Below are 22697 nucleotides of genomic sequence, written 5' to 3'. Positions count from 1 at the left end.
ATTTTTGGGGGGTCTGTAGGGGATTTTCGGGGTGTTTTTAGGGGATTTTTAGGGGCCTATAGGGGATTTTTGGGGTCTATAAGGGGATTCTTAGGGGCCTATGGGGGATTTTTAGGGGCCTATAGGGGATTTTTGGGGTCTACAGGGGATTTTTAGGGGTCTATAAGGGGATTTTTGGGGTCTATAAGGGGATTTTTGGGGTCTAGAGGGGATTTTTGGGATGTTTTCGGGAGATTTTGGGGGTCTGTATGGGATTTTGTGGGGCTGTTTTTTTGTGTCTACCGGGAATTTTTGGGGTCTATCGGCCTGCGGGGCGGGGGTTAATTATCAGGACCTCATTAACCCTTAATTAACAAATCCTTCATTAACAAATTTCTCATTAACAAACCCCCCTATTAACATTTCCACCTCCACAGCGCCACCGCGTGGCCACGCGGGGACATCGCAACCTCCAAACTCCTTAATTACCACCCCCCCCCCCCCCCAACCAACCAATTAATGGATTAATTAACGACCTAATGAGCCGAGGCCATGCGAATCACGCCCTGCCAGGGCCGCCCTGGCCGCCGCCATCCGCTCTCAACCTTCTGCTGCTGCTCTGCTCCCGCCTGGTCCCCCCCGGTGCCACCACCCAGTGCCACCACCCGGCTCGGGGCGTCCCCCGGCGGCGTCCCCGGTGTCACCGTCATCCTCCGTGACTTCGACGGCCCCGCCCACGACGTGGCCGCCACCGCTCGTTCTTTCTCCTCCTTGCCCGGCGTCTCCGTCCTGGTGGCCACCGAGGTGTCGCCGTACCCTCCGGTGGCCCTGCCCGCCGGTGTCACCGTGCTGTCCCTTCGGCCTCAGCCTCACCGGCCGCCTCCCCGGCCGGAGCTGGCCGTGCGCACTTCGCCACGTGGCTTTGGTGCCCGACGGTGCCCGAGCCGTCCCGGGGCTACTGAGGCGAATGAGGGACGCGCTGGAGGCCACCAGGCCCGGTGGCACCAAAATGGTGGCGGCCACCGTGGGGAGGCGGCGCCCGAGCTGTTGGAGTTTGGAGGTTGACATCAAAGCGTGGACGGTTCGCTACGGCCACGCCGAGCAGGGGAGTGACCAGGGGAGTGACCAGCGGAATGAGCAGCGGGGTGGCCACCAGAGTGAGCAGTGGGGTGGCCACCAGAGTGAGCAGCGGGGGTGGCCACCAGAGTGAGCAGTGGGGGTGGCCAGAGGTGCGGAGCTCTGGACGGAGCCCCGGCCGTGCTGCTGCTGCGGACTCGCGATCTTTTCTCTCTCCCCTTCCCTCTGAGTCGCCCCGTGCTCGCCTCGCTGGCCCTGCAGGCCGCCCTGCGGGGCTGGCGCCTCCTCCTGCTGCCGGACTCCTTCCCTTTGTCGCCGGGGCCGCCTCGCTCTCCCCACGAGCAGTGGAAAGCTCAGAATTCCCGGGACGGGCAGCACCGGGCGCTGCTGGAGCAGTTGGGCATCAAACTGGAGGTGCTGCCCGACGGGCGCCAGCGCTGGCACGGCTGCTCCAAGGACACCCCGCGCTGTTTCGGCACCGTGCACGCCCAGACCCCCCAGTACCTGCTGGAGGGGCGCTGGACCCCCCCGTGCTGCCTGCGGGCCCTACGAGCCACGGCCCGGCACGTGCTGGCCCAGCTGGAGGCGGCCGGGGTGCGGCACTGGCTGGAGGGGGGGGTCCCTGCTGGGCGCCGCCCGCCTCGGCGACATCATCCCCTGGGACTACGACGTGGACGTGGGGCTGTACGAGCAGGACATCCCCAAGTGCCGCTGGCTGGCGGCCGTGGTGGCCACCGGGCGGCCGGTGGAGGACCCGGAAGGGTTTTTTTTGGGAGAAAGCGAGCGAAGGGGAATTTTTCCGCGTCCATTTCAGCCGTTCCAACCGGCTGCACGTGGATCTGTGGCCGTTCCGCTCCCGGCGCGGCGGGCTCATGACCAAGGACACGTGGCTGGGCCACCGGCAGGACGTGGAGTTCCCCGAGAGTTTCCTGGTGCCCCTGGGCTCCGTGGCCTTCGCCGGCGCCGTGGCCAAAGCCCCCAACGACCCCCGGGCCTTCCTGGAGTTCAAATTCGGCCCCGGGGTCATCGAGAGCCCCGAGTACCCAAACCCCGAGGTCAGGAGGTTGGCACAGGACGTGGGCAATAAAACCGCTTGGTGACATCTGTGACTGTCCCCGGTGTCACCCTCGGGGTCCCTGTGTCACCTTTGGGGTCCCTGTGTCACCCTTGGGGTCCTTCTGTCACCCTCAGGGGTCCCTGTGTCACCTTTGGGGTCCTTCTGTCACCTTTGGGGTCCCTGTGTCACCCTTGGGGTCCCTGTGCCACCCTCGGGGTCCCTGTGCCACCCTCGGGGTCCCTGTGTCACCCTCGGGGTCCCTGTGTCACCCTTGGGGTCCCTGTGTCACCCTTGGGGTCCCTGTGTCACCCTCAGGGTCCCTATGCCACCCTTGGGGTCCCTGTGTCACCCTCGGGGTCCCTGTGTCACCCTCGGGGTCCCTGTGCCACCCTTGGGGTCCCTGTGCCACCCTTGGGGTCCCTGTGTCACCTTTGGGGTCACTGTGCCACCCTTGGGGTCTTTCTGTCACTCTTGGGGTCCCTGTGTCACCCTCGGGGTCCCTGTGCCACCCTTGGGGTCCCTGTGTCACCTTTGGGATCCCTGTGTCACCCTTGGGGTCCCCTGTGCCACCTTTGGGGTCCCTGTGTCACCCTTGGGGTCCCTGTGCCACCCTTGGGGTCTTTCTGTCACCCTCAGGATCCCAGTGCCACCCTTGGGGTCCCTGGTGTCACCTCTGAGTGATTTTTTTGTAATTTTAAACTCATTTAAACTCATTTTTCCTCCATTTTAAACTCATTTTACCCCATTTTCCTTCAATTTCCCCCCATTTTTTGTCATTTTTGACTCATTTTACCCCATTTTAATTAATTTTAACCCATTTTCCACCCATTTTTTGTAATTTTTTAACTCATTTTACCCCATTTTAACTCATTTTATCCCAATTTTTGTCATTTTTAATTAATTCTACCCCATTTTAAACTCATTTTACCCCATTTTCCCCCCATTTTTTGTCATTTTAAACTCATTTTTACCCCCATTTCAAACTCATTTAAAATCATTTTTCCAATTTTTTGCCATTTTAAACTCATTTACCCCATTTAGAAATCATTTTAAATTCATTTTCTCCAATTTTTTGACATTTTAAACTCATTTTACCCCATTTTCCACCCATTTTATCCCATTTTTGTCATTTAAACTCATTTTAACCCATTTTATCCCAATTTTTTTCATTTAAAACCCATTTTTTACCCCATTTAAAACTCATTTTAACCCATTTTATCCCAATTTTTTTCACTTAAAACCCATTTTTACCCCATTTTAAACTCATTTTAACCCACTTTATCCCAATTTTTTTCATTTTAAACCCATTTTTACCCCCATTTTAAACTCATTTTAACCCATTTTATCCCAATTTTTTCATTTAAAACCCATTTTTACCCCATTTTAAACCCATTTTAACCCATTTTAATCCCAATTTTTCATTTTAAACCCATTTTACCCCATTTTAAACTCATTTAACCCACTTTATCCCATTTTTTTCATTTAAAACCCATTTTACCCCATTTTAACCCATTTTTCACCCATTTTATCCCATTTTTTGAAATTTTAAACCCATTTTAACCCACTTTATCCCAATTTTTTTCACTTAAAACCCATTTTTACCCCCATTTAAAATTCATTTTAACCCACTTTATCCCATTTTTTTCATTTTAAAACCCATTTTTACCCCATTTTAAACTCATTTTAACCCATTTTATCCCAAATTTTTTCATTTAAAACCATTTTTACCCCATTTAAAACTCATTTTAACCCATTTTATCCCAATTTTTTCACTTAAAACCCATTTTTACCCCATTTTAAACTCATTTTAACCCACTTTATCCCAATTTTTTTCATTTTAAACCCATTTTTACCCCATTTTAAACTCATTTTAACCCATTTTATCCCAATTTTTTTCATTTAAAACCCATTTTTACCCCCATTTTAAACCCATTTTAACCCATTTTATCCCAATTTTTTCATTTTAAACCCATTTTTACCCCCATTTTAAACTCATTTTAACCCACTTTATCCCATTTTTTTTTCATTTAAAACCCATTTTTACCCCATTTTAACCCATTTTTCACCCATTTTATCCCATTTTTTGAAATTTTAAACCCATTTTAACCCACTTTATCCCAATTTTTTTCACTTAAAAACCCATTTTTACCCCATTTAAAAATTCATTTTAAACCCACTTTATCCCAATTTTTTTCATTTTAAAACCCATTTTTACCCCATTTTAAACTCATTTTAACCCATTTTATCCCAATTTTTTTCATTTAAAACCCATTTTTACCCCATTTTAAACTCATTTAACCCACTTTATCCCAATTTTTTCCATTTAAAACCCATTTTTACCCCATTTAAACCCATTTAAACCCACTTTATCCCATTTTTTTAAATTTAAAACCCCATTTTTACCCCATTTTAAACTCATTTTAACCCATTTTATCCCAATTTTTGCCATTTTAAACCCATTTTTACCCCCATTTTAACCCATTTTATCCCAATTTTTTTCATTTTAAACCCATTTTTACCCCATTTTAAATTCATTTTAACCCACTTTATCCCATTTTTTGTAATTTTAAACCCATTCTAACCCCACTTTATCCAATTTTTTAAATTTAAAACCCATTTTTACCCCATTTTAACCCACTTTATCCCAATTTTTTTTCACTTAAAACCCATTTTAAACTCATTTTAAACTCATTTTCTCCCGTTTTTGGTCACATTTTGGTCACTTTAATGACAGAAATTCACGTTTTTCTGCACACCACGACGACACTGAGGGTTTGGGGGGGATTTTTGGGGTGATTTTGGGGTGATTTTGGGGGATTTTGGGTCACTCCAGGGACTGCAGCATCAGGAGCTGCTTCAGCACCTTGGTCTGGCTCGTCTCACGGATTTCACCTGCCAGGAACATCTCGTCCACCACGGTGTACACCTGGGGAAGGGAGGAAAAAAATGTAAAATTGAATTAAAAAATAGAAAATCGGCACAAAAAAACCGAAATCAGCAAAAATCAGCAAAAAAAAACCCCCAAAATCAGCCCAAAAAACCCCAAAATCAGCCCCAAAAAACCCCAAAATCAGCCAAAAAAAAAAAATCCCAAAATCAGCCCTAAAAAATCCCAAAAATCAGCCCTAAAAAACCCCCAAAATCAGCCCAAAAAAAACCCCCAAAATCAGCCCAAAAAAACCCCCAAAATCAGCCCTAAAAAACCCCCAAAATCAGCCCAAAAAAAACCCCCAAAATCAGCCCTAAAAAAATCCCCAAATCAGCCCCAAAAAACCCCAAAACCCAGGCAGGAAACATCTCGTCCACCACGGTGTACACCTGGGGAAAGGAGGAAAAAAAATCCAAAATTTAATTAAAAAATAGAAAATCAGCACAAAAAATCCAAAATCAGCAAAAATCAGCAAAAAAAAACCCAAAATCAAGCAAAAAAAAACCCCAAAAAACCAAAATCAGCCCGAAAAAAACTCTAAATCAGCCCTAAAAAATCCCAAATTAGCCCTAAAAAAACCCCAAAATCAGCCATAAAAAAATCCCAAAATCAGCCCAAAAAAATTCCCAAAATCAGCCAGAAAAAACCCCAAAAATCAGCACAAAAAAATCCCAAAATCAGCCAAAAAAAATCCCAAAATCAGCCCTAAAAAATACAAAATCAGCCCCAAAAAATCCCCAAATCAGCCCCAAAAAACCCCAAAATCAGCCCTAAAAAATCCCAAAATCAGCCCTAAAAAAATCCCAAAATCAGCCCCAAAAAATCCCCCAAATCAGCCCCAAAGAACCCCAAAAATCAGCCAAAAAAAAATCCCAAAATCAGCCCTAAAAAACCCCAAAACCCAGGCAGGAACATCTCGTCCACCACGGTGTACACCTGGGGAAGGGAGGAAAAAATGTAAAAATTGAATTAAAAAATAGAAAATCAGCACAAAAAAACAAAATCAGCACAAAAAATCCCAAAATCAGCATAAAAAAACGAAAATCAGCACAAAAAACCAAAAAAATCAGCCAAAACCCCCCCCAAAATTAACCAAAATCAGCAAAAAAAATCCCCCCAAAATCAACCAAAAAAATCCCAAAATTAACCAAAATCAGCTCTAAAAATCCCAAAAATCAGCCCAAAAAAACCCCAAATCAGCCCCCCAAAAAACCCCAAAATCAGCTCTAAAAAAACCCAAAATCAGCCAGAAAAAACCCCAAAAATCAGCACAAAAAAAATCCCAAAATCAGCCCTAAAAAAACCCCAAAATCAGCCCTAAAAGAAACCCAAAATCAGCAAAAAAAATCCCAAAATCAGCCCTAAAAGAAACCCAAATCAGCCCTAAAAAATCCCAAAATCAGCTCTAAAAAAAACCCAAAATCAACCAAAAAAACCCCAAAATCAGCCCCAAAAAACCCCAAAAATCAGCCAAAAAAAATCCCAAAATCAGCCCTAAAAATCCCCAAAATCAGCCCTAAAAAAACTCCAAAATCAGCCCTAAAAAACCCCAAAAATCAGCCCCCAAAAACCCCAAAATCAGCCAAAAAAAAATCCCAAAATCAGCCCTAAAAAAACCCCAAAAATCAGCCCAAAAAACCCCCAAAATCAGCCCTAAAAAAACCCCAAAATCAACCAAAAAACCCCCCCAAATCAGCCCCAAAGAACCCCAAAAATCAGCCAAAAAAAATCCCCAAATCAGCAAAAAAAATCCCCAAAATCAGCCCTAAAAAACCCCAAAAATCAGCCCCAAAAAACCCCAAAATCAGCCCTAAAAAACCCCCAAATCAGCCCCAAAAAACCCCCAAATCAGCCCTAAAAAACCCCCAAATCAGCCCCAAAAAACCTCAAAACTCAGCCTGTGTACACCTGGGAAAGGTAAAAAAAAAATCCAAAATTTAACCAAAAAAACCCCAAAAATCAGCCCCCAAAAAACCCCCAAAATCAGCCTCCAAAAAACCCCAAAATCAACCCCAAAAATCCCAAAGTCAACCCAAAAAAAACCCCAAAATCAGCCCAAAAAACCCCCAAAATCAACCCCAAAAAAACCCCAAAATCAGCCCTAAAAAACCCCAAAATCAGCACAAAAAACCCCAAAATCAGCCCTAAAAAAACCCCAAAATCAACCCAAAAAACCCCCAAAATCAGCACAAAAAAACCCAAAATCAGCCCTAAAAAACCCCAAAAATCAGCCCTAAAAAACCCCAAAATCAGCCCAAAAAAATTCCCAAAATCAGCCCTAAAAAACCCCCAAAATCAGCCCTAAAAAACCCCAAAAATCAGCCAAAAAAACCCCAAATCAGCCCTAAAAAAACCCCAAAATCAGCCCTAAAAAACCCCCAAAATCAGACCTAAAAAAAAACCCCAAAATCAGCCCCCCAAAACAGCACAAAAAACCCAAAAAACCAAAAATCAGCCCTAAAAAAACTCTAAAATCAGCCCCAAAAACCCACAAAAATCAGCAAAAAAAACCCCAAAATCTGCCCTAAAAAAAACCCAAAATCAGCCCTAAAAAACCCCCAAAAATCAGCACAAAAAAAACCCCAAATCAGCCCCAAAAAACCTCAAAACTCAGCCTGTGTACACCTGGGAAAGATAAGAAAAAAAAATCCAAAATTTAACCAAAAAAACCCCAAAAATCAGCCCTAAAAAAACCCAAAATCAGCCCTAAAAAAACCCCCAAAATCAGCCCTAAAAAAACCCCAAAATCAGCCCTAAAAAAACCCAAAATCAGCCCTAAAAAAACCCCAAAAATCAGCCCCAAAAAACCCCAAAATCAACCAAAAAAACCCCAAAATCAGGCCCAAAAAACCCCAAAAATCAGCCAAAAAAAACCCCCCCAAAAATCAGTCCTAAAAACCCCAAAAATCAGCCCTAAAAAAACCCAAAATCAGCAAAAAAAAAATCCCAAAATCAGCCCTAAAAACCCCAAAATCAGCCAAAATAACCCCCAAAATCAACCCCAAAAAACCCCAAATCAACCCAAAAAAACCCCAAAATCAACCCAAAAATCCCAAATGAACCCAAAAAACCCCAAAATCAACCCAAAAATCCCAAAATCAACCCCTAAAAACCCCAAAATCAGCACAAAAAAAACCCCAAAATCAGCCCTAAAAAATCCCAAAATCAGCCAAAAAAACCCAAAATCAACCCCAAAAATCCAAAATCAACCCAAAAACCCCCAAATAAACCCCAAAAACCCCAAAAATAAACCCCAAAAACCCCCTCCAAACCCCCAAAACGAACGGGAAAAAAAAAACCCCAAATAAACCAGGAACCCCCCAAAACCCCCAAACCAATCAAGAACCCCCCAAAAAACCCCCAAAAAACCCCAAAAATTAACCCCAAAAACTCCAAACCCCCCCCTCCTCAAACCTTGTAGAAATTGAAGACGAGGTCGAGCTCGCAGACGTTGTGGAAATACTCATTGAGAACCTGGGCAAAAACCAATTAACACCAATTAACCACCCTGGGAGGGGCTTAATGAAGGTCTGGAGGGGCTGATTAATTAAGGAATTAATTAATTAACGAGCTGCTCACCTCCACGAAGTTGTGGATGGCCTCCAGGTAGGCCAGGTTGTTGTCGGTGACGTCGACGCAGATGCAGAAATAGAGGCCGGCGTAGCGACGGTAAATGATCTTAAAATTACGGAACTGGGGGGAAATGGGACACACTGGGATGGACTGGGATGGACTGGGAGGGACTGGGATGGGGTTGGGAGGGGCTGGGAGGGACTGGGATGGGGTTGGGAGGGACTGGGATGGGGTTGGGAGGGACTGGGATAAACTGGGATAAACTGGGATGGGTGCAGAGGGCACTGGAGGCCGGCGGTAGCGACGGTAAATGATCTTAAAATTACGGAACTGGGGGGAAATGGGACACACTGGGATGGACTGGGAGGGACTGGGATGGACTGGGAGGGACTGGGATGGGGTTGGGAGGGACTGGATAAACTGGGATAAACTGGGATGGGTGCAGAGGGCACTGGAGGCCGGCGTAGCGACGGTAAATGATCTTAAAATTACGGAACTGGGGGGAAATGGGACACACTGGGATGGACTGGGAGGGACTGGGATGGACTGGGAGGGGACTGGGATGGGGTTGGGAGGGACTGGGATAAACTGGGATAAACTGGGATGGGTGCAGAGGGCACTGGAGGCCGGCGTATCGACGGTAAATGATCTTAAAATGACGGAAACTGGGGGGAAATGGGACACACTGGGATGGACTGGGATGGACTGGGAGGGACTGGGAGGGACTGGGAGGGACTGGGAGGGACTGGGATGGGGTTGGGAGGGACTGGGAGGGGACTGGGAGGGACTGGGATAAACTGGGATAAACTGGGATGGGTGCAGAGGGCACTGGAGGCCGGCGTAGCGACGGTAAATGATCTTAAAATTACGGAACTGGGGGGAAATGGGACACACTGGGATGGACTGGGATGGACTGGGAGGGACTGGGAGGGACTGGGAGGGACTGGGAGGGACTGGGAGGGACTGGGATAAACTGGGATAAACTGGGATGGGTGCAGAGGGCACTGGAGGCCGGCGTAGCGACGGTAAATGATCTTAAAATTACGGAACTGGGGGGAAATGGGACACACTGGGATGGACTGGGAGGGACTGGGATGGACTGGGAGGGACTGGGATGGACTGGGATGGGGTTGGGAGGGACTGGGATGGACTGGGAGGGACTGGGAGGGGACTGGGAGGGGACTGGGAGGGGACTGGGAGGGACTGGGAGGGATTGGGAGGGACTGGGATGAACTGGGATGGGATTGGGAGGGACTGGGATGGGGTTGGGAGGGGACTGGGAGGGGATTGGGAGGGACTGGGATGGACTGGGATAAACTGGGATGGACTGGGAGGCAATTTTGGGGCCTAAAATGGTGACTTTATCCCAAAAATTTCATTTTTTTTGTTAAAACACGTCAATTTTGGGGCGAAAAACGGCGATTTTGGGGTAAAAAAAAATGGTGATTTTATTCCCCAAAAATTTCAATTTTTTTGCTAAAAGATGTCAATTTTGGGGTGAAAAATGGCAATTTTGGGGTAAAAATGACGATTTTGGGCTAAAATGGTGACTTTATCCCAAAAATTTCAATTTTTTTGTTAAAAGATGTCAATTTTGGGGTGAAAAATGTCGAATTTGTGTTAAAAAATGGCAACTTTGGGGCCTAAAATGGTGATTTAATCCCAAAAATTTCATTTTTTTTGCTAAAAGATGTCAATTTTGGGGTGAAAAATGTCGAATTTGTGTTAAAAAATGGCAACTTTGGGGCCTAAAATGGTGATTTAATCCCAAAATTTCTTTTTTTTTGGTTAAAAAAAAGTCAATTTTGGGGCGAAAAACGGCGATTTTGGCGTAAAAAAATGGCAATTTTGGGGCCTAAAATGGTGACTTTATCCCAAAAATTTCAATTTTTTTACTAAAAGATGTCAATTTTGGGGTGAAAAATCGCAATTTTGGGCTAAAAATGGTGATTTTATCCCAAAAATTTCAATTTTTTTACTAAAAGATGTCAATTTTGGGGTGAAAAATCGCAATTTTGGGGTAAAAATGGTGACTTTATCCCAAAAATTTCAATTTTTTTGTTAAAAAATGTCGATTTTGGGGTGAAAAATGTCGATTTTGGGGTGAAAACCACGGACTTTGGGGTTTTTTTACCTCGACGAAATTGGTGTGCTTGGCGTCCCTGACGGTGACCACGGCGTGAACCTCCTCGATGAGTTTCTGCTTCTCGTCATCGTCAAACTGCATGTACCACTTGGCCAGGCGAGTCTTCCCAGCCCGGTTCTGGATCAGGATGAAGCGGATCTGGCACGGAATTCCAGGAAAAAATGAGATTTTGGGAATGGCAAAAGTTGGGGGAAATCGAAAAAATGAATTCCCGAAAATTCGCGTTTTTGTCGGCGTCGAAATTCTGATTTTTTTCCTGATTTAGGGTTGAGTTCCCAGCCCGGTTCTGGATCAGGATGAAGCGAATTTGACCCAAAATTCCAAGAGAAAATGAGATTTTGGGAATGTCAAAACTTGGGGAAAAATGGAAAAATGATATCATAAAAATTCGCGTTTTTGTCGGCGTCGAAATTCTGATTTTTTTCTGATTTAGGGGTTGAGTTCCCAGCCCGGTTCTGGATCAAAATGAAGCGAATTTGACCCAAAATTCAAGAAAAAATGAGATTTTGGGAATGTCAAAACTTGGAGAAAATCGAAAAAATTAATTCTCTAAAATTCGCATTTTATTGACATCAAAATTCCCAATTTTGTCATCATTGAAATTCTGATTTTTTTCTGATTTAGGGTTGAGTTCCCAGCCCGGTTCTGGATCAGGATGAAGCGAATTTGATCCAAAATTCCAAGAAAAAATAAGATTTTGGGAGTGGCAAAACTTGGGGAAAAATGAAAAAATAAATTCCCAAAAATTCGCGTTTTTGTCGGCGTCGAAATTCTGATTTTTTTCCTGATTTAGGGTTGAGTTCCCAGCCCGGTTCTGGATCAAAATGAAGCGAATTTGACCCAAAATTCCAGGAAAAAATGAGATTTTGGGAATGTCAAAGTTTGGAGAAAATCGAAAAAATTAATTCTCTAAAATTCGCATTTTATTGATATCAAAATTCCCAATTTTGTCATCATCGAAATTCTGATTTTTTTCCTGATTTAGGGTTGAGTTCCCAGCCCGGTTCTGGATCAGAATGAAGCGAATTTGACCCAAAATACCAAGAAAAAATAAGATTTTGGGAGTGTCAAAACTTGGAGAAAAATGGGAAAATTAATTCGTAAAAATTCCCATTTTTATCATCATTGAAATTCTGATTTTTTTCGTGATTTAGGGTTGTGTTCCCAGCCCGGTTCTGGATCAAAATGAAGTGAAATTGCCCCAGAATTCCAAGAAAAAAATGAGATTTTAGGAGTGGCAGAAATTGGGGAAAAAATTCTGTTCCTTGAAATTTGATTTTTTTTGGCGTTGAAATTCCCATAAAAAAATGGATTTTAGGGATAAACTTGGAGCCCACACCCCAAAATTCCCTCCCAAAAATGCGAAAATGAGGGAAAAGCTCAAAATCCCCCCCAAAATAGAACCTAAAAATTTGGGGGGTAAAAGAAAATCCCAAAATTCCCCCAGTTAAGATTCTAAAATGGGAAAAAAAAACCCCAAAACACCCCAAAATCCCCTCATAAAAATTAAAAAAAAACACTCAAAAACCCCAAAATTACCCTAAATAATAGAAAACCCCAAAATATCCCTAAATCTCCTCATAAAATTTAAAAATATTGAAATTCCACCTCAGGACCCCCCCCAAAAAAAACCTAAATAGAGAAAACCCCCAAAACACCCCAAAATCCTCTCATAAAAATATAAAAATAATGAAATTCCCCCTCAGGATTCCCAGAATGATCCTAAATAGTAAAAAAAAAACCCCAAAACAACCAAAATTCCCCTCATAAAAATATAAAAATAATGAAAATTTTCCTCAGAACCCCTCAAAAATGACACTAAATAGCGGAAAACCCCCAAAACACCCCAAAATCCTCTCATAAAAATTAAAAAATATTGAAATTCCCCCTCAGAACCCCCAAAAATGATCCTAAATAACGGAAGACCCCAAAACACCCCAAAATCTCCTCATAAAAATATGAAAAAAATGAAACGCCCCCTCAGAACCGCCAAAATTACCCTAAATAGGGAAAGACCCCAAAACATCCCAGAATCTCCTCATAAAAATTAAAAAATATGAAATTCCCCCTCAGAACCCCTCAAAATCTGCCCCCAAAATACCCTAAATAGCGGAAAACCCCCAAACACCCCAAAATCTCCTCATAAAAATATAAAAATAATTAAAACTCCCCCTCAGAACCCCCCAAAATGACCCTAAATAGGGGAAGACCCCAAAACACCCCAAAATCTCCTCATAAAAATATAAAAATAATTAAAACTCCCCCTCAGAACCCCCCAAAATGACCCTAAATAGGGGAAGACCCCAAAACACCCCAAAATCTCCTCATAAAAATATGAAAAAAATGAAACGCCCCCTCAGAACCCCCCAAAATGACCCTAAATAGGGGAAGACCCCAAAACATCCCAGAATCTCCTCATAAAAATTATAAAATATTGAAATTCCCCCTCAGAACCCCTCAAAATCTGCCCCCAAAATACCCTAAATAGCGGAAAACCCCAAAACACCCCAAAATCTCCTCATAAAAATATAAAAATAATTAAAATTCCCCCTCATAACCCCCCAAAATGACCCTAAATAGTATAAGACCCCAAAAACACCCCAAAATCTCCTCATAAAAATTAAAAAATAGTGAAATCCCCCCTCAGAACCCCCAAAAATGATCCTAAATAACGGAAGACCCCAAAACACCCCAAAATCTCCTCATAAAAATACGAAAAAAATGAAACGCCCCCTCAGAACCGCCAAAATGACCCTAAATAGGGGAAGACCCCAAAACACCCCAGAATCTTCTCATAAAAATTAAAAAATATTGAAATCCACCCTCAGGACTGCCCCCAAAACACCCTAAATAGCGGAAAATCCCCAAACACCCCAAAATCTCCTCATAAAAATATAAAAATAATAAAATCCCCCCCTCAGAACCCCTCAAATTCTCCCTTCCCGCCCCCCCCCTTCCCCTCACGACTCTCCAGGCCCGAACCCCCCCCCCCGGTTCTTCCCCCTCATCCCGAACCTCCCCATTCCCGCCCGTCCCCGCGTCCTTCCCTTCCCGCTTCTCCGCTGCCCTCAGGGGTTCTCACCATGGCGGTGCCGGCCCGAGGCTCGCCCCGGTTCCGATTCCGGTTCCCGATTCCGGTTCCCGGTTCCGTTGCCGGTTCCGATCCCGGTTCCGTTCCCGGTTCCGGCCCCCCCCCCCTTCGCTTCCCTCACGACCAGGCCCTGCCGCTTCCCGCCTCCGCTAGGGGGCGCCCTCGCGCCGCGCACACTGCGCCTGCGCGGCACCTCCCGTTCCCGCCCTTTCCTCCCCCCCCCCCTCACGTTTCCCGCCCCTCTCTCAAATTCCCGCTCCGATCCTGGAAATTCTCATCTCCCCCCTCCTCAAAAATCCCAGCGACCCCTCCTCAAATTCCCGGAGATGAACGATGAAAGGGTCAGAGGGAGATTTGTGACCCCCCCCCCCCCCCCAGAACTCCCCAAATTCACCGCCCACACCGCTGTTAGCCACGCCCCTTTCCTCTCTCCCCCTCCCCTCCCCGTTTGAGGCCTCCCCAAAATCCCTCCAGGCCACGCCCTCAGCCACGCCCACCCCTCTTTTCAATCCCCTCCCCATTCATTCTCCCCCCACCCCAAAATTCCCTATTTCCCCCCCCCCTAATAAAAATTCCCGCTTTTCCCCCCCTATAAAAATTCCCGGTTTTCCCGGCGCTCTCCTCCAAGCCCCGCCCCTTAACCCCGCCCCCTTTCTTCCTTTAGCCCCCGCCCCTCCCGCCGCTCCCCTCACGGTGCCGCCCCGCCCCTCCCGCCGCGCACGCGCTGCCGCCATTGCCCATTCCCCCCCCCCCCCCCCCCCCGCTCCGTGATCGGGGAGGCGGAGAGAGGAGGAGGAGGAGGAGGAGGAGGAGGAGGAGGCGGCTGAGGGTGGTGGGGGGGGGGGGGTTAGAGGAGGAGGAAGGCGCCGCCGCCATTACAGGCCGAGCCCGCCCCGGCGGCCCCCGCCGCCCTCGCCCCGCCCGCCGCCGCCGCCCCGAGCGCGGACATGGCGCTGCCGCCCTCCTCACCGCCGCCCCCGGCCCGACCCGATGCCGCCGCCGCCGCCGCTTCTCCGGTAAGAAGAAAAAAAAAATTAAAAAAAAAAAAAAAAAAATCTTTACCCCCCCCCCCCCTCCTCTCCTCCCTCACGTTTAGCGCCACCATCGCCGCTTTTTTTTTTTTTCTTTGGAATCCCCCCCCCCCCCCAGAAGAACAATGGGCTGCCCCACCCCCGCCCGCCGCGCGCCCGCCGGGCCGGCCCATGGCCCCTGCACGGGGGGGGGGCGTGGGGGGGGAGCCGGAGCCGGCCCGTGAGGGGGGCCCGGGAGAGACCACCCCCCCGTGGGGGGAGGGGGGGGAAGAGAGACCCCCCCCCCTCCTCCTCCTCCTCCTCCCCTTCTCCATCCCCCCCCCATCCGTTCGGTCTCAATGGTCCCGCCCTCCATTCATGGGGGGCTGCGGGGGGGAGACCCCCGAGGGGGGAGGGGGGAGAGGGGGAGGACCCCAAATTTGGGGAGGGGGGGGGTGGGGAGGGGAGACCCCCAAATTTGGGGTTGGGAATGGGAGGGGAGACCCCAAATGTGGAGGACGGAGATCCCCAATTTGGGGGGGGGGGCGGGGGGCTTGGGAGGAGAGACCCCAAATTTTTGGGGGTAGTGGGAGGGGAGATCCCCAATTTGGGGAGGGGGATCGGAGCAATTGACCCCAAATTTGAGGTGGGGGGGGATTAGAAAGGATCCCCAATTTGGGGAGGGGGGGTTTTGATGGAGGACCCCGAATTTGGGGAGGGGGATTTGAGGGGAGACCCCCAATTTGGGGAGGTTGTAGGAAGGGGAGACATTGAGGGACTGATCCCAATTTGGGGAGGGGGGATCCCCAAATTTGGGGAGGGGGATTTGATGGGAGACCCCCAAATTAGGGGAGTGAAGACCCCTAATTAGAAGAGACCCCCAATTAGGGGACACCCCCAATTAAGAAAATCCCCTCAAATCCCCCTCCCCAAATTTGGGCTCCCCCTCCCCAATTTTGGGATCCCCCTCCCCAAATTCCCTTTTTTTTCCCTCCATTTTTCTCCCATAATTCCTTTGGAATTTTCCCATTTTTTTTCCCCAATTTTGATTTTTTTTTTTTTTTTTTTGTTGTGGGGGGAAAGGGAAAATTTGGGATTTTCCAGCAGCTCTGAGACCCCCCAAAGACCCCCCCCCAAAAAATTCTCCACATTTATTTTTTTTTTTTTTTTTTTTTTCTGGAGTTCTTGGCTTCTTCAACCACCAAAAAAACCCCAAAAAGCTCCTTTTTATTCCCAAAAAAAAAAAAATTCCCAGCGGGAAACAAAACCTCACACAAAGATCTTTTCTCCCAGTTTTTATTTATTTTTTTTTTTTGGGGGGGGGGAGGGGTTTCCATGGAAAACAGGGGGGGGTTCCCATTCCCTGGGAAAATTGGGAATTTTTTAGGATTTTTTGGGGATTTTTTTAGGAGTTTTTAAGGATTTTTTTAGGATTTTTTAGGGATTTTTTTAGGGTATTTTTAGGATTTTTTTAGGGATTTTTAAAGGATATTTTTAGGGTTTTTTAAGGATTTTGAAGGGATTTTTTTAGGGGTTTTTTAGGATATTTTTGGGATTTTTTAGGTGTTTTTAAGTGTTGTTTTTAGGGGTTTTTTAGGATTTTTTAGGGATTTTTTAGGATTTTTTAGGGTTTTTTTAAGAATTTTTTTAGGATTTTTTTTAGGATTTTTTGGGGAGTTTTAGGATTTTTTAGGATTTTTTTTAGGATTTTTTAGGTATTTTTTTAGGGTTTTTTTAGGATTTTTGGGGGGAGTTTTTAAGGGGTTTTTTTTTAGGATTTTTAGGGATTTTTTTAGGGAATTTTTAGGTATTTTTTAGGATTTTTTTAGGACTTTTTAGGAATTTTTTAGGGATTTTTTAAGGATTTTTTAGGGGTTTTTTTAAGGATTTTTTAAGGATTTTTTAGGATTTTTTTAAAGATTTTTTTAGGATTTTTTAGGGGTTTTTTGGGCATTTTTTAGGATTTTTTGTTGATTTTTTGGGGGGAGTTCTTTAGGATTTTTTTTAGGATTTTTTTTGGGATATATTTAGCACTTATGAGGATTTTTTTGGGAATTTTTTTTGGGGAAGTTTTTGGTGATTTTGGGGATTTTTTTAGGACACTTTTCCCACCTGGAATCGCTGCTTCCATCCCCAAATTTTGGGATTTCTCCCTTTCATGAATTGGGAATGGGAGACACAAAAATTGGGAAAAATTCCAGATTTTAAGGGGAAAAACCTGAATTTCAAATTTTTTTTTCCCCCCATTTTTCCCAATTTTTTAATCCCATTTTCCTCCAAAATTCCCCCCCAAAAAATTGAGGCTCCCATCGATCCAAACAACTCAAAATTCCCAATTTTGGGATTTTCCTGGGAATTCCAAACTGGGATTTTTTTTCTGGATTTTCTGACTTTTCCCCTCTTTGCTGATTTTTTTGGGGGGGAAAAATCGGAGATTTCCAGAAAAATTTTTGGATTTTCTTTAATTTAAGGAATTTTTTCCCTTTTTGAGCAGCAGGAAAATCCCAAATAATTCCTGGGAATGAAGGAAAGGAGAAAAAAAAAAAAAGGGAAAAAATTGGGGAAAAAAAAAAAAAAAAAGGAGATTTCTGTGGGAGGAAAAAAACTTGGAAAATCCTTGGAATTTCCACAAAATCTTTGGAAAAATCAGGAATTCTTTAAAATTTGGAATGGTTTGAAATCCATCCCGAATTCTCAGGAATTTCCAAATTTTTTCCATCCCATAATTCTCCTGGAGTCGTTCCCAAAATCCCCAAATTTTCTGAGTTTTGTCCTGAAATTTCTGATTTTTTTTTTTTTTTTTTTTTTCCATTCCTGAACGTTGGGATGGGAATTCCTGATCCTCATCCAAGATTTTTCCAGGTGGAAAAAAAAAAAATAAAAAATCCAGGATGGTTTTTTTGGGGGGGATGGGAAAAACATCCCAGAAATCCCCAAAATTTGGGGAAAAAAAAAAAAAATTCCAGGAAATCCCCCCAAAAATTTGGGAAAAACATCCCAAAAAAATCCCATGATTTGGGAAAAACATCCCCAAAAAATCCCAAAATTCAGGATGAACATTCCCAGAAAACCCCAAATTTTGGGAAGAAGCAACTTTGTGATTCCCCAGATCCCAAATTTCCCCAAAATCCCCAAATTTTCCCCAAAATTCCCAAATTTTCCCAAATCCCCAGATCCCAAATTTCCCCCAAAATCCCAATTTTCCCCAACCCCCCCAAATCCTCAAATTTTCCCCAAATCCCCAATTTTCTCCCAAAATCATCCAGATCCCAAATTTCCCCCAAATTCCAAATTTTCCCCAAATTTCCCCAGACCCCCAGTCCCCAAATTTCCCCAAAATCCCCAGAATTTCCCCCAAATCCCCCAGAGCCCAAATTTCCCCAAAAATCCCAAATTTTCCCCCAAATCCCCCAGATCCCAAATTTTCACCAGATCCCAAATTTCCCCAAAACCCCAAATTTCCCCAAAATTCCCCACACCCCAAATTCCCCCCAAAAATCCCCAAAATTTCCCCCAAAATCCCCAAAATTCCCCCCAAAAATCCCCAAAATTTCCCCCCAAAAACCCCAAAATTTCCCCCCAAATCCCCCAGACCCCAAATTTCCCCAATTCCCCAAAATCCCCCACACCCCAAAATCCCCAAAATTCCCCCCAAAATCCCCAAAATTTCCCCAAAAATCCCCAAAAATTCCCCCAAAAATCCCCAAAATTTCCCCCCAAATCCCCCAGACCCCAAATTTCCCCAATTCCCCAAAATCCCCCACACCCCAAAATCCCCAAAATTTCCCCCCAAAAACCCCAAAATTCCCCCCAAAAATCCCCAAAATTCCCCCCAAAAACCCCAAAATTTCCCCCAAAAATCCCAAAATTCCCCCCAAAAACCCCAAATTCCCCCCAAAAATCCCCAAACTCCCCCCAAAAATCCCCCCCAAATTTCCCCCGAATCCCTTCCCGTCCTTTCGGCACCGCGGTCGTTCCCCTCCGGAAAATCCCAGAATTCCTCCCCTCCAAATTTGCCAAAAAATTCCGATTTTTTCACCCAAAATTTTATCAGAATTTTCCTGATTTTATCGAGAATTTATTTTTTAATTTTTCCTCGTTTTATCGAGAATTTTTTAGGATTTTTTCCTCGTTTTTTTTCGGATTTTTTGGATGTTTTCAGGTGGTTTTTTTTTTATAAAAAAATATAATTTTTTTTTTTTCTCCACCTCATAAATTCCATGGGAATTAAAAGGATTGGGTCACTCTTTCCTGGACTTTGGAGTCAATCAGTAACTCCTGACTCAGGGAATTCCAGGAAAAAAAACAAAACCCGAACGGGAACAACCCAAAAAAAAAAAAAAATTTAAAAAAAATTTAAAAAAAAATCGGGAATTTTCCCCATTTTTTTTTTTTTTAAATCTGAATTTTCTCTTCCGGAGCTGATTTAGGTGAGGATTGATTTTTGGGAATTTTGGGAATTGTTTGTGTGGAATTTTAATTTATTTTTAATTTTTTTTTTTTGGTGGGTGTGTTCGAAGAAGCAGAGGTGGGATTTAACGGAGGGAAATTTATTTTAATTGAATTAAATTTTTAATTTATTTGGAGGCAAAAACGGTCAAAAATTCCTCAAAAACTCAGCGGGATTTGTGGGGAAAAAAAATCGGATTTTTGGGAGGTGAAAATGGTGAAAATTTTGGGAAAATCCTGTGGGATTTATGGGGAAAAAATCAGATTTTTGGGAGTTAAAAATGTCTGAAATTCCAGGAAAATCCTTCAAAAATTCAGCGGGATTTGTGGGGAAAAAATTGGATTTTTGGGAGGTGAAAATGGTGAAAATTCTGGGAAAACTCAGCGGGATTTGCACAGAAAAAATCGAATTTTTGGGAGCTAAAAATGCCCAGAATTCTGGGAAAATCCTGGGAAAACTCTGCAGGATTTTCAGGGAGAAAATTGAATTTTTGAGAGTTAAAAATGTCCAAAATTCTGGGAAAATCCCCAAAATTCACGTGGATGGGAGAGGAAAATGGGAATTTGGGATTTTCTGTTTCAAAAATCCCAAATTTCTCCAAATTCCATCCCCAAATTTTAATTCCCAAAGTTCCTTCCAGGTTTTAATTTTTTTTTTTTAATTCCCAAAAATCCATTCCAGGTTTTTTTTTTAATTCCCAAAAATCCATTCCAATTTTTTTTTTTTTTTTTTTAATTCCTGGGATCAATTCACGCCCTGGGGAGGAAATTCCAGAGGGAATTTCCAGAGATTTTTTTTAAAATTAAAAAAATAAAATAAATCAAGTAAAATAAAGAAATTTTTTGAGCTTTTAAAATAAATTAGGAAAATAAAGTGGAATAAAATAAAATAAAATAAAATAGAATAAAATAAAATAAAATAAAATAAATAAAATCCCAGATAAAAAATTGGAGTTTTAATCCCAAATTTAAAAAAAAAAGGAGGAAATTCTTTCCAGATCTGGAAATTCCCAAATTTTTATGGATCTTGGGTGGAAAACATTCCCGGGAAATCCTGATGGGAATTTTTTGTGGATCCACCTCAGAAATAACGAGATTTTAGAAAAATGTGGAATTTTATGGCAAAATTGTCGGAATTAATGGAATTTTATGGCAAAAATTGTTGGAGTTGGTGGAATTGTGACCCTTGGTTGGGTTGGGTGTGGTCATGTTCATCATGGAGGATCTTTGGTTGGGTTGGGTTGGGTCCATCATGGTGGTTCCTTGGTTGGGTTGGGTGGGGTCGTGTCCATCATGGAGGATCTTTGGTTGGGTTGGGTGGGGTCGTGTCCGTCATGGAGGGTCTCTGGTTGGGTTGGGTTGTGTCCATCATGGAGGATCTCTGGTTGGGTTGGGTTGGGTCCTGTCCATCATGGAGGATCTTTGGTTGGGTTGGGTGGGGTCGCGTCCATCATGGAGGGTCTCTGGTTGGGTTGGGTTGTGTCCATCATGGCGGATTTCTGGTTGGGTTGGGTTGTGTCCATCATGGAGGATCTTTGGTTGGGTTGGGTTGTGTCCATCATGGAGGATCTTTGGGTCGTGTCCATCATGGAGGGTCTCTGGTTGAGTTGGGTGAGGTCCTGTCCATCATGGAGGATCTCTGGTTGGGTTGGGTTGTGTCCATCATGGAGGGTCTTTGGTTGGGTGGGGTCGTGCCCATCATGGTGACCCTTGGTTGGGTTGGGTGGGGTCGTGTCCATCATGGAGGGTCTCCAGTTGGGTTGGGTGGGGTCGTGTCCATCATGGAGGCTCTTTGGGTCGTGTCCATCATGGAGGATCTTTGGTTGGGTTGGGTGAGGTCATGTCCATCATGGCGGATCCATGGTTGGGTTGGGTGAGGTCATGTCCATCATGGAGGATCTTTGGTTGGGTTGGGTTGGGTCATGTCCATCATGGAGGATCTTTGGGTCGTGTCCATCATGGAGGATCTTTGGTTGGGTTGGGTTGTGTCCATCATGGAGGATCTTTGGGTCGTGTCCATCATGGAGGGTCTCCGGTTGGGTTGGGTGGGGTCATGCCCATCATGGTGACCCTTGGTTGGGTTGGGTGGGGTCGCGTCCCCGGTTGGGTGCCGAAGCCCCTTCCTCACCCCCCCCCCACTTTGTCCTCTTCTCTCTCCCCAGGGCGACTCGTTGGCCACCCAACGCCGACGCCCAGCACGGCCTGAAGCGGTGCCGGCACGCGCGCGCCATGGCAACGCCGAGCGGCCCCGCCCCGGCGCCGCGCCTGCCCTGAGCTCCCCCCGCCCCGCCCCGCCCCGCGCCGCCGCCGCCGCCCCTCACCCGCCAGCGCCGCGCCCGACCCCGCGGGGCCACCATGATCCCGCAATGATGATGGCCCGCAAGCAAGATGGCCGCACGCCCACCTACAACGTCAGCGTGGTGGGCTTGTCCGGCACCGAGAAGGAGAAGGGCCAGTGCGGCGTCGGCAAATCGTGCCTGTGCAACCGCTTCGTGCGGCCCAGCGCCGACGACTTCCACTTGGAGCACACGTCCGTGCTCAGCACCAGTGACTTTGGGGGCAGGGTGGTCAACAATGACCACTTCCTCTACTGGGGCGAGGTGGCGCGGCCGCTGGAGGAGTGCGTGGAGTGCCGCATCCACGTGGTGGAGCAGACGGAGTTCATCGACGACCAAACCTTCCAACCTCACCGCAGCACGGCGCTGCAGCCCTACATCAAGAGGGCGGCGGCCACCAAGCTGGCGTCGGCGGAGAAGCTCATGTATTTCTGCACCGACCAGCTGGGCCTGGAGCAGGACTTTGAGCAGAAGCAGATGCCCGACGGCAAGCTGCCGGTGGACGGCTTCCTGCTGTGCGTGGACGTGAGCCGCGGCATGAACCGCAACTTCGACGAGCAGCTCAAGTTCGTGTCCAACCTCTACAACCAACTGGCCAAAACCAAGAAGCCGGTGGTGGTGGTGCTCACCAAGTGCGACGAGGGCGTGGAGCGTTACATCCGCGACGCCCACGCCTTCGCGCTCGGCAAGAAGAACCTGCAGGTGGTGGAGACGTCGGCGCGCTCCAACGTCAACGTGGAGCTGGCCTTCGGCACGCTGGTGCAGCTGGTGGACAAGAGCCGCGGCAAGGCCAAGATCATCCCCTACTTCGAGGCGCTCAAGCAGCAGAGCCAGCAGATCGCCGCCGCCAAGGACAAGTACGAGTGGCTGGTGAGCCGCATCGTCAAGAGCCACCACGAGGCCTGGGCCAACGTGAGCCGCAAGATGCAGCCGGCGCCCGAGTACCAGGACTACGTCTACCTGGAGGGCACCTCCAAGGCCAAGAAGCTCTTCCTGCAGCACGTGCAGCGCCTCAAGCAGGAGCACGTGGAGCGGCGCCGCAAGCTCTAA

At 46.0% G+C, this 22697-nt stretch overlaps 3 protein-coding genes across 4 annotated transcripts; 2 read left to right on the top strand and 1 right to left on the bottom strand.

Annotated features, from left to right (window-relative positions):
* Nucleotides 1-193: 193 nt before the first annotated feature.
* On the top strand, nt 194-2158 carry FKRP (fukutin related protein). The gene is given in 5 exon segments (XM_088155195.1): nt 194-888; nt 890-1080; nt 1191-1668; nt 1670-1816; nt 1818-2158. Coding segments are annotated over 5 exon segments (1512 nt in total). The 5' UTR covers nt 194-531; the 3' UTR covers nt 2157-2158.
* Nucleotides 2159-4814: 2656 nt separating this feature from the next.
* AP2S1 (adaptor related protein complex 2 subunit sigma 1) lies at nt 4815-14027 on the bottom strand. 2 transcript variants are annotated; one of them, XM_088155193.1, is made up of 5 exons: nt 13844-14027; nt 10750-10899; nt 8622-8735; nt 8457-8516; nt 4815-5039 (listed from the first exon to the last, which is right to left on the bottom strand). In XM_088155193.1, the coding sequence occupies exons 1-5, from the start codon at nt 13844-13846 to the stop codon at nt 4938-4940; spliced, it is 429 nt and encodes a 142-aa protein (XP_088011319.1). In that variant the 5' UTR covers nt 13847-14027; the 3' UTR covers nt 4815-4937. The 2 variants fall into 2 exon arrangements, with proteins under 2 accessions (XP_088011319.1, XP_088011320.1); XM_088155194.1 differs by lacking the exon at nt 4815-5039 and adding an exon at nt 5883-5978 and having other exon boundaries at nt 13844-14025.
* A 651-nt stretch (nt 14028-14678) lies between these two features.
* Nucleotides 14679-22696, top strand: ARHGAP35 (Rho GTPase activating protein 35; the record flags this gene model as incomplete). Its single annotated transcript, XM_088155189.1, is given in 2 exon segments — nt 14679-14868; nt 21474-22696. Coding segments are annotated over 2 exon segments (1292 nt in total), but the record flags the coding sequence as incomplete, so codon positions are not given.
* Between the last annotated feature and the right edge of the window lies 1 nt (nt 22697).

This window comes from Sturnus vulgaris, chromosome 35, assembly GCF_052056855.1.
Source record: "Sturnus vulgaris isolate bStuVul1 chromosome 35, bStuVul1.hap1, whole genome shotgun sequence".
In the NCBI taxonomy this organism is placed as follows: Eukaryota; Metazoa; Chordata; class Aves; order Passeriformes; family Sturnidae; genus Sturnus; species Sturnus vulgaris.
The sequence above is the reverse complement of the archived record's forward strand: the minus strand, read 5'-3'. Positions and strand labels throughout refer to the sequence as shown.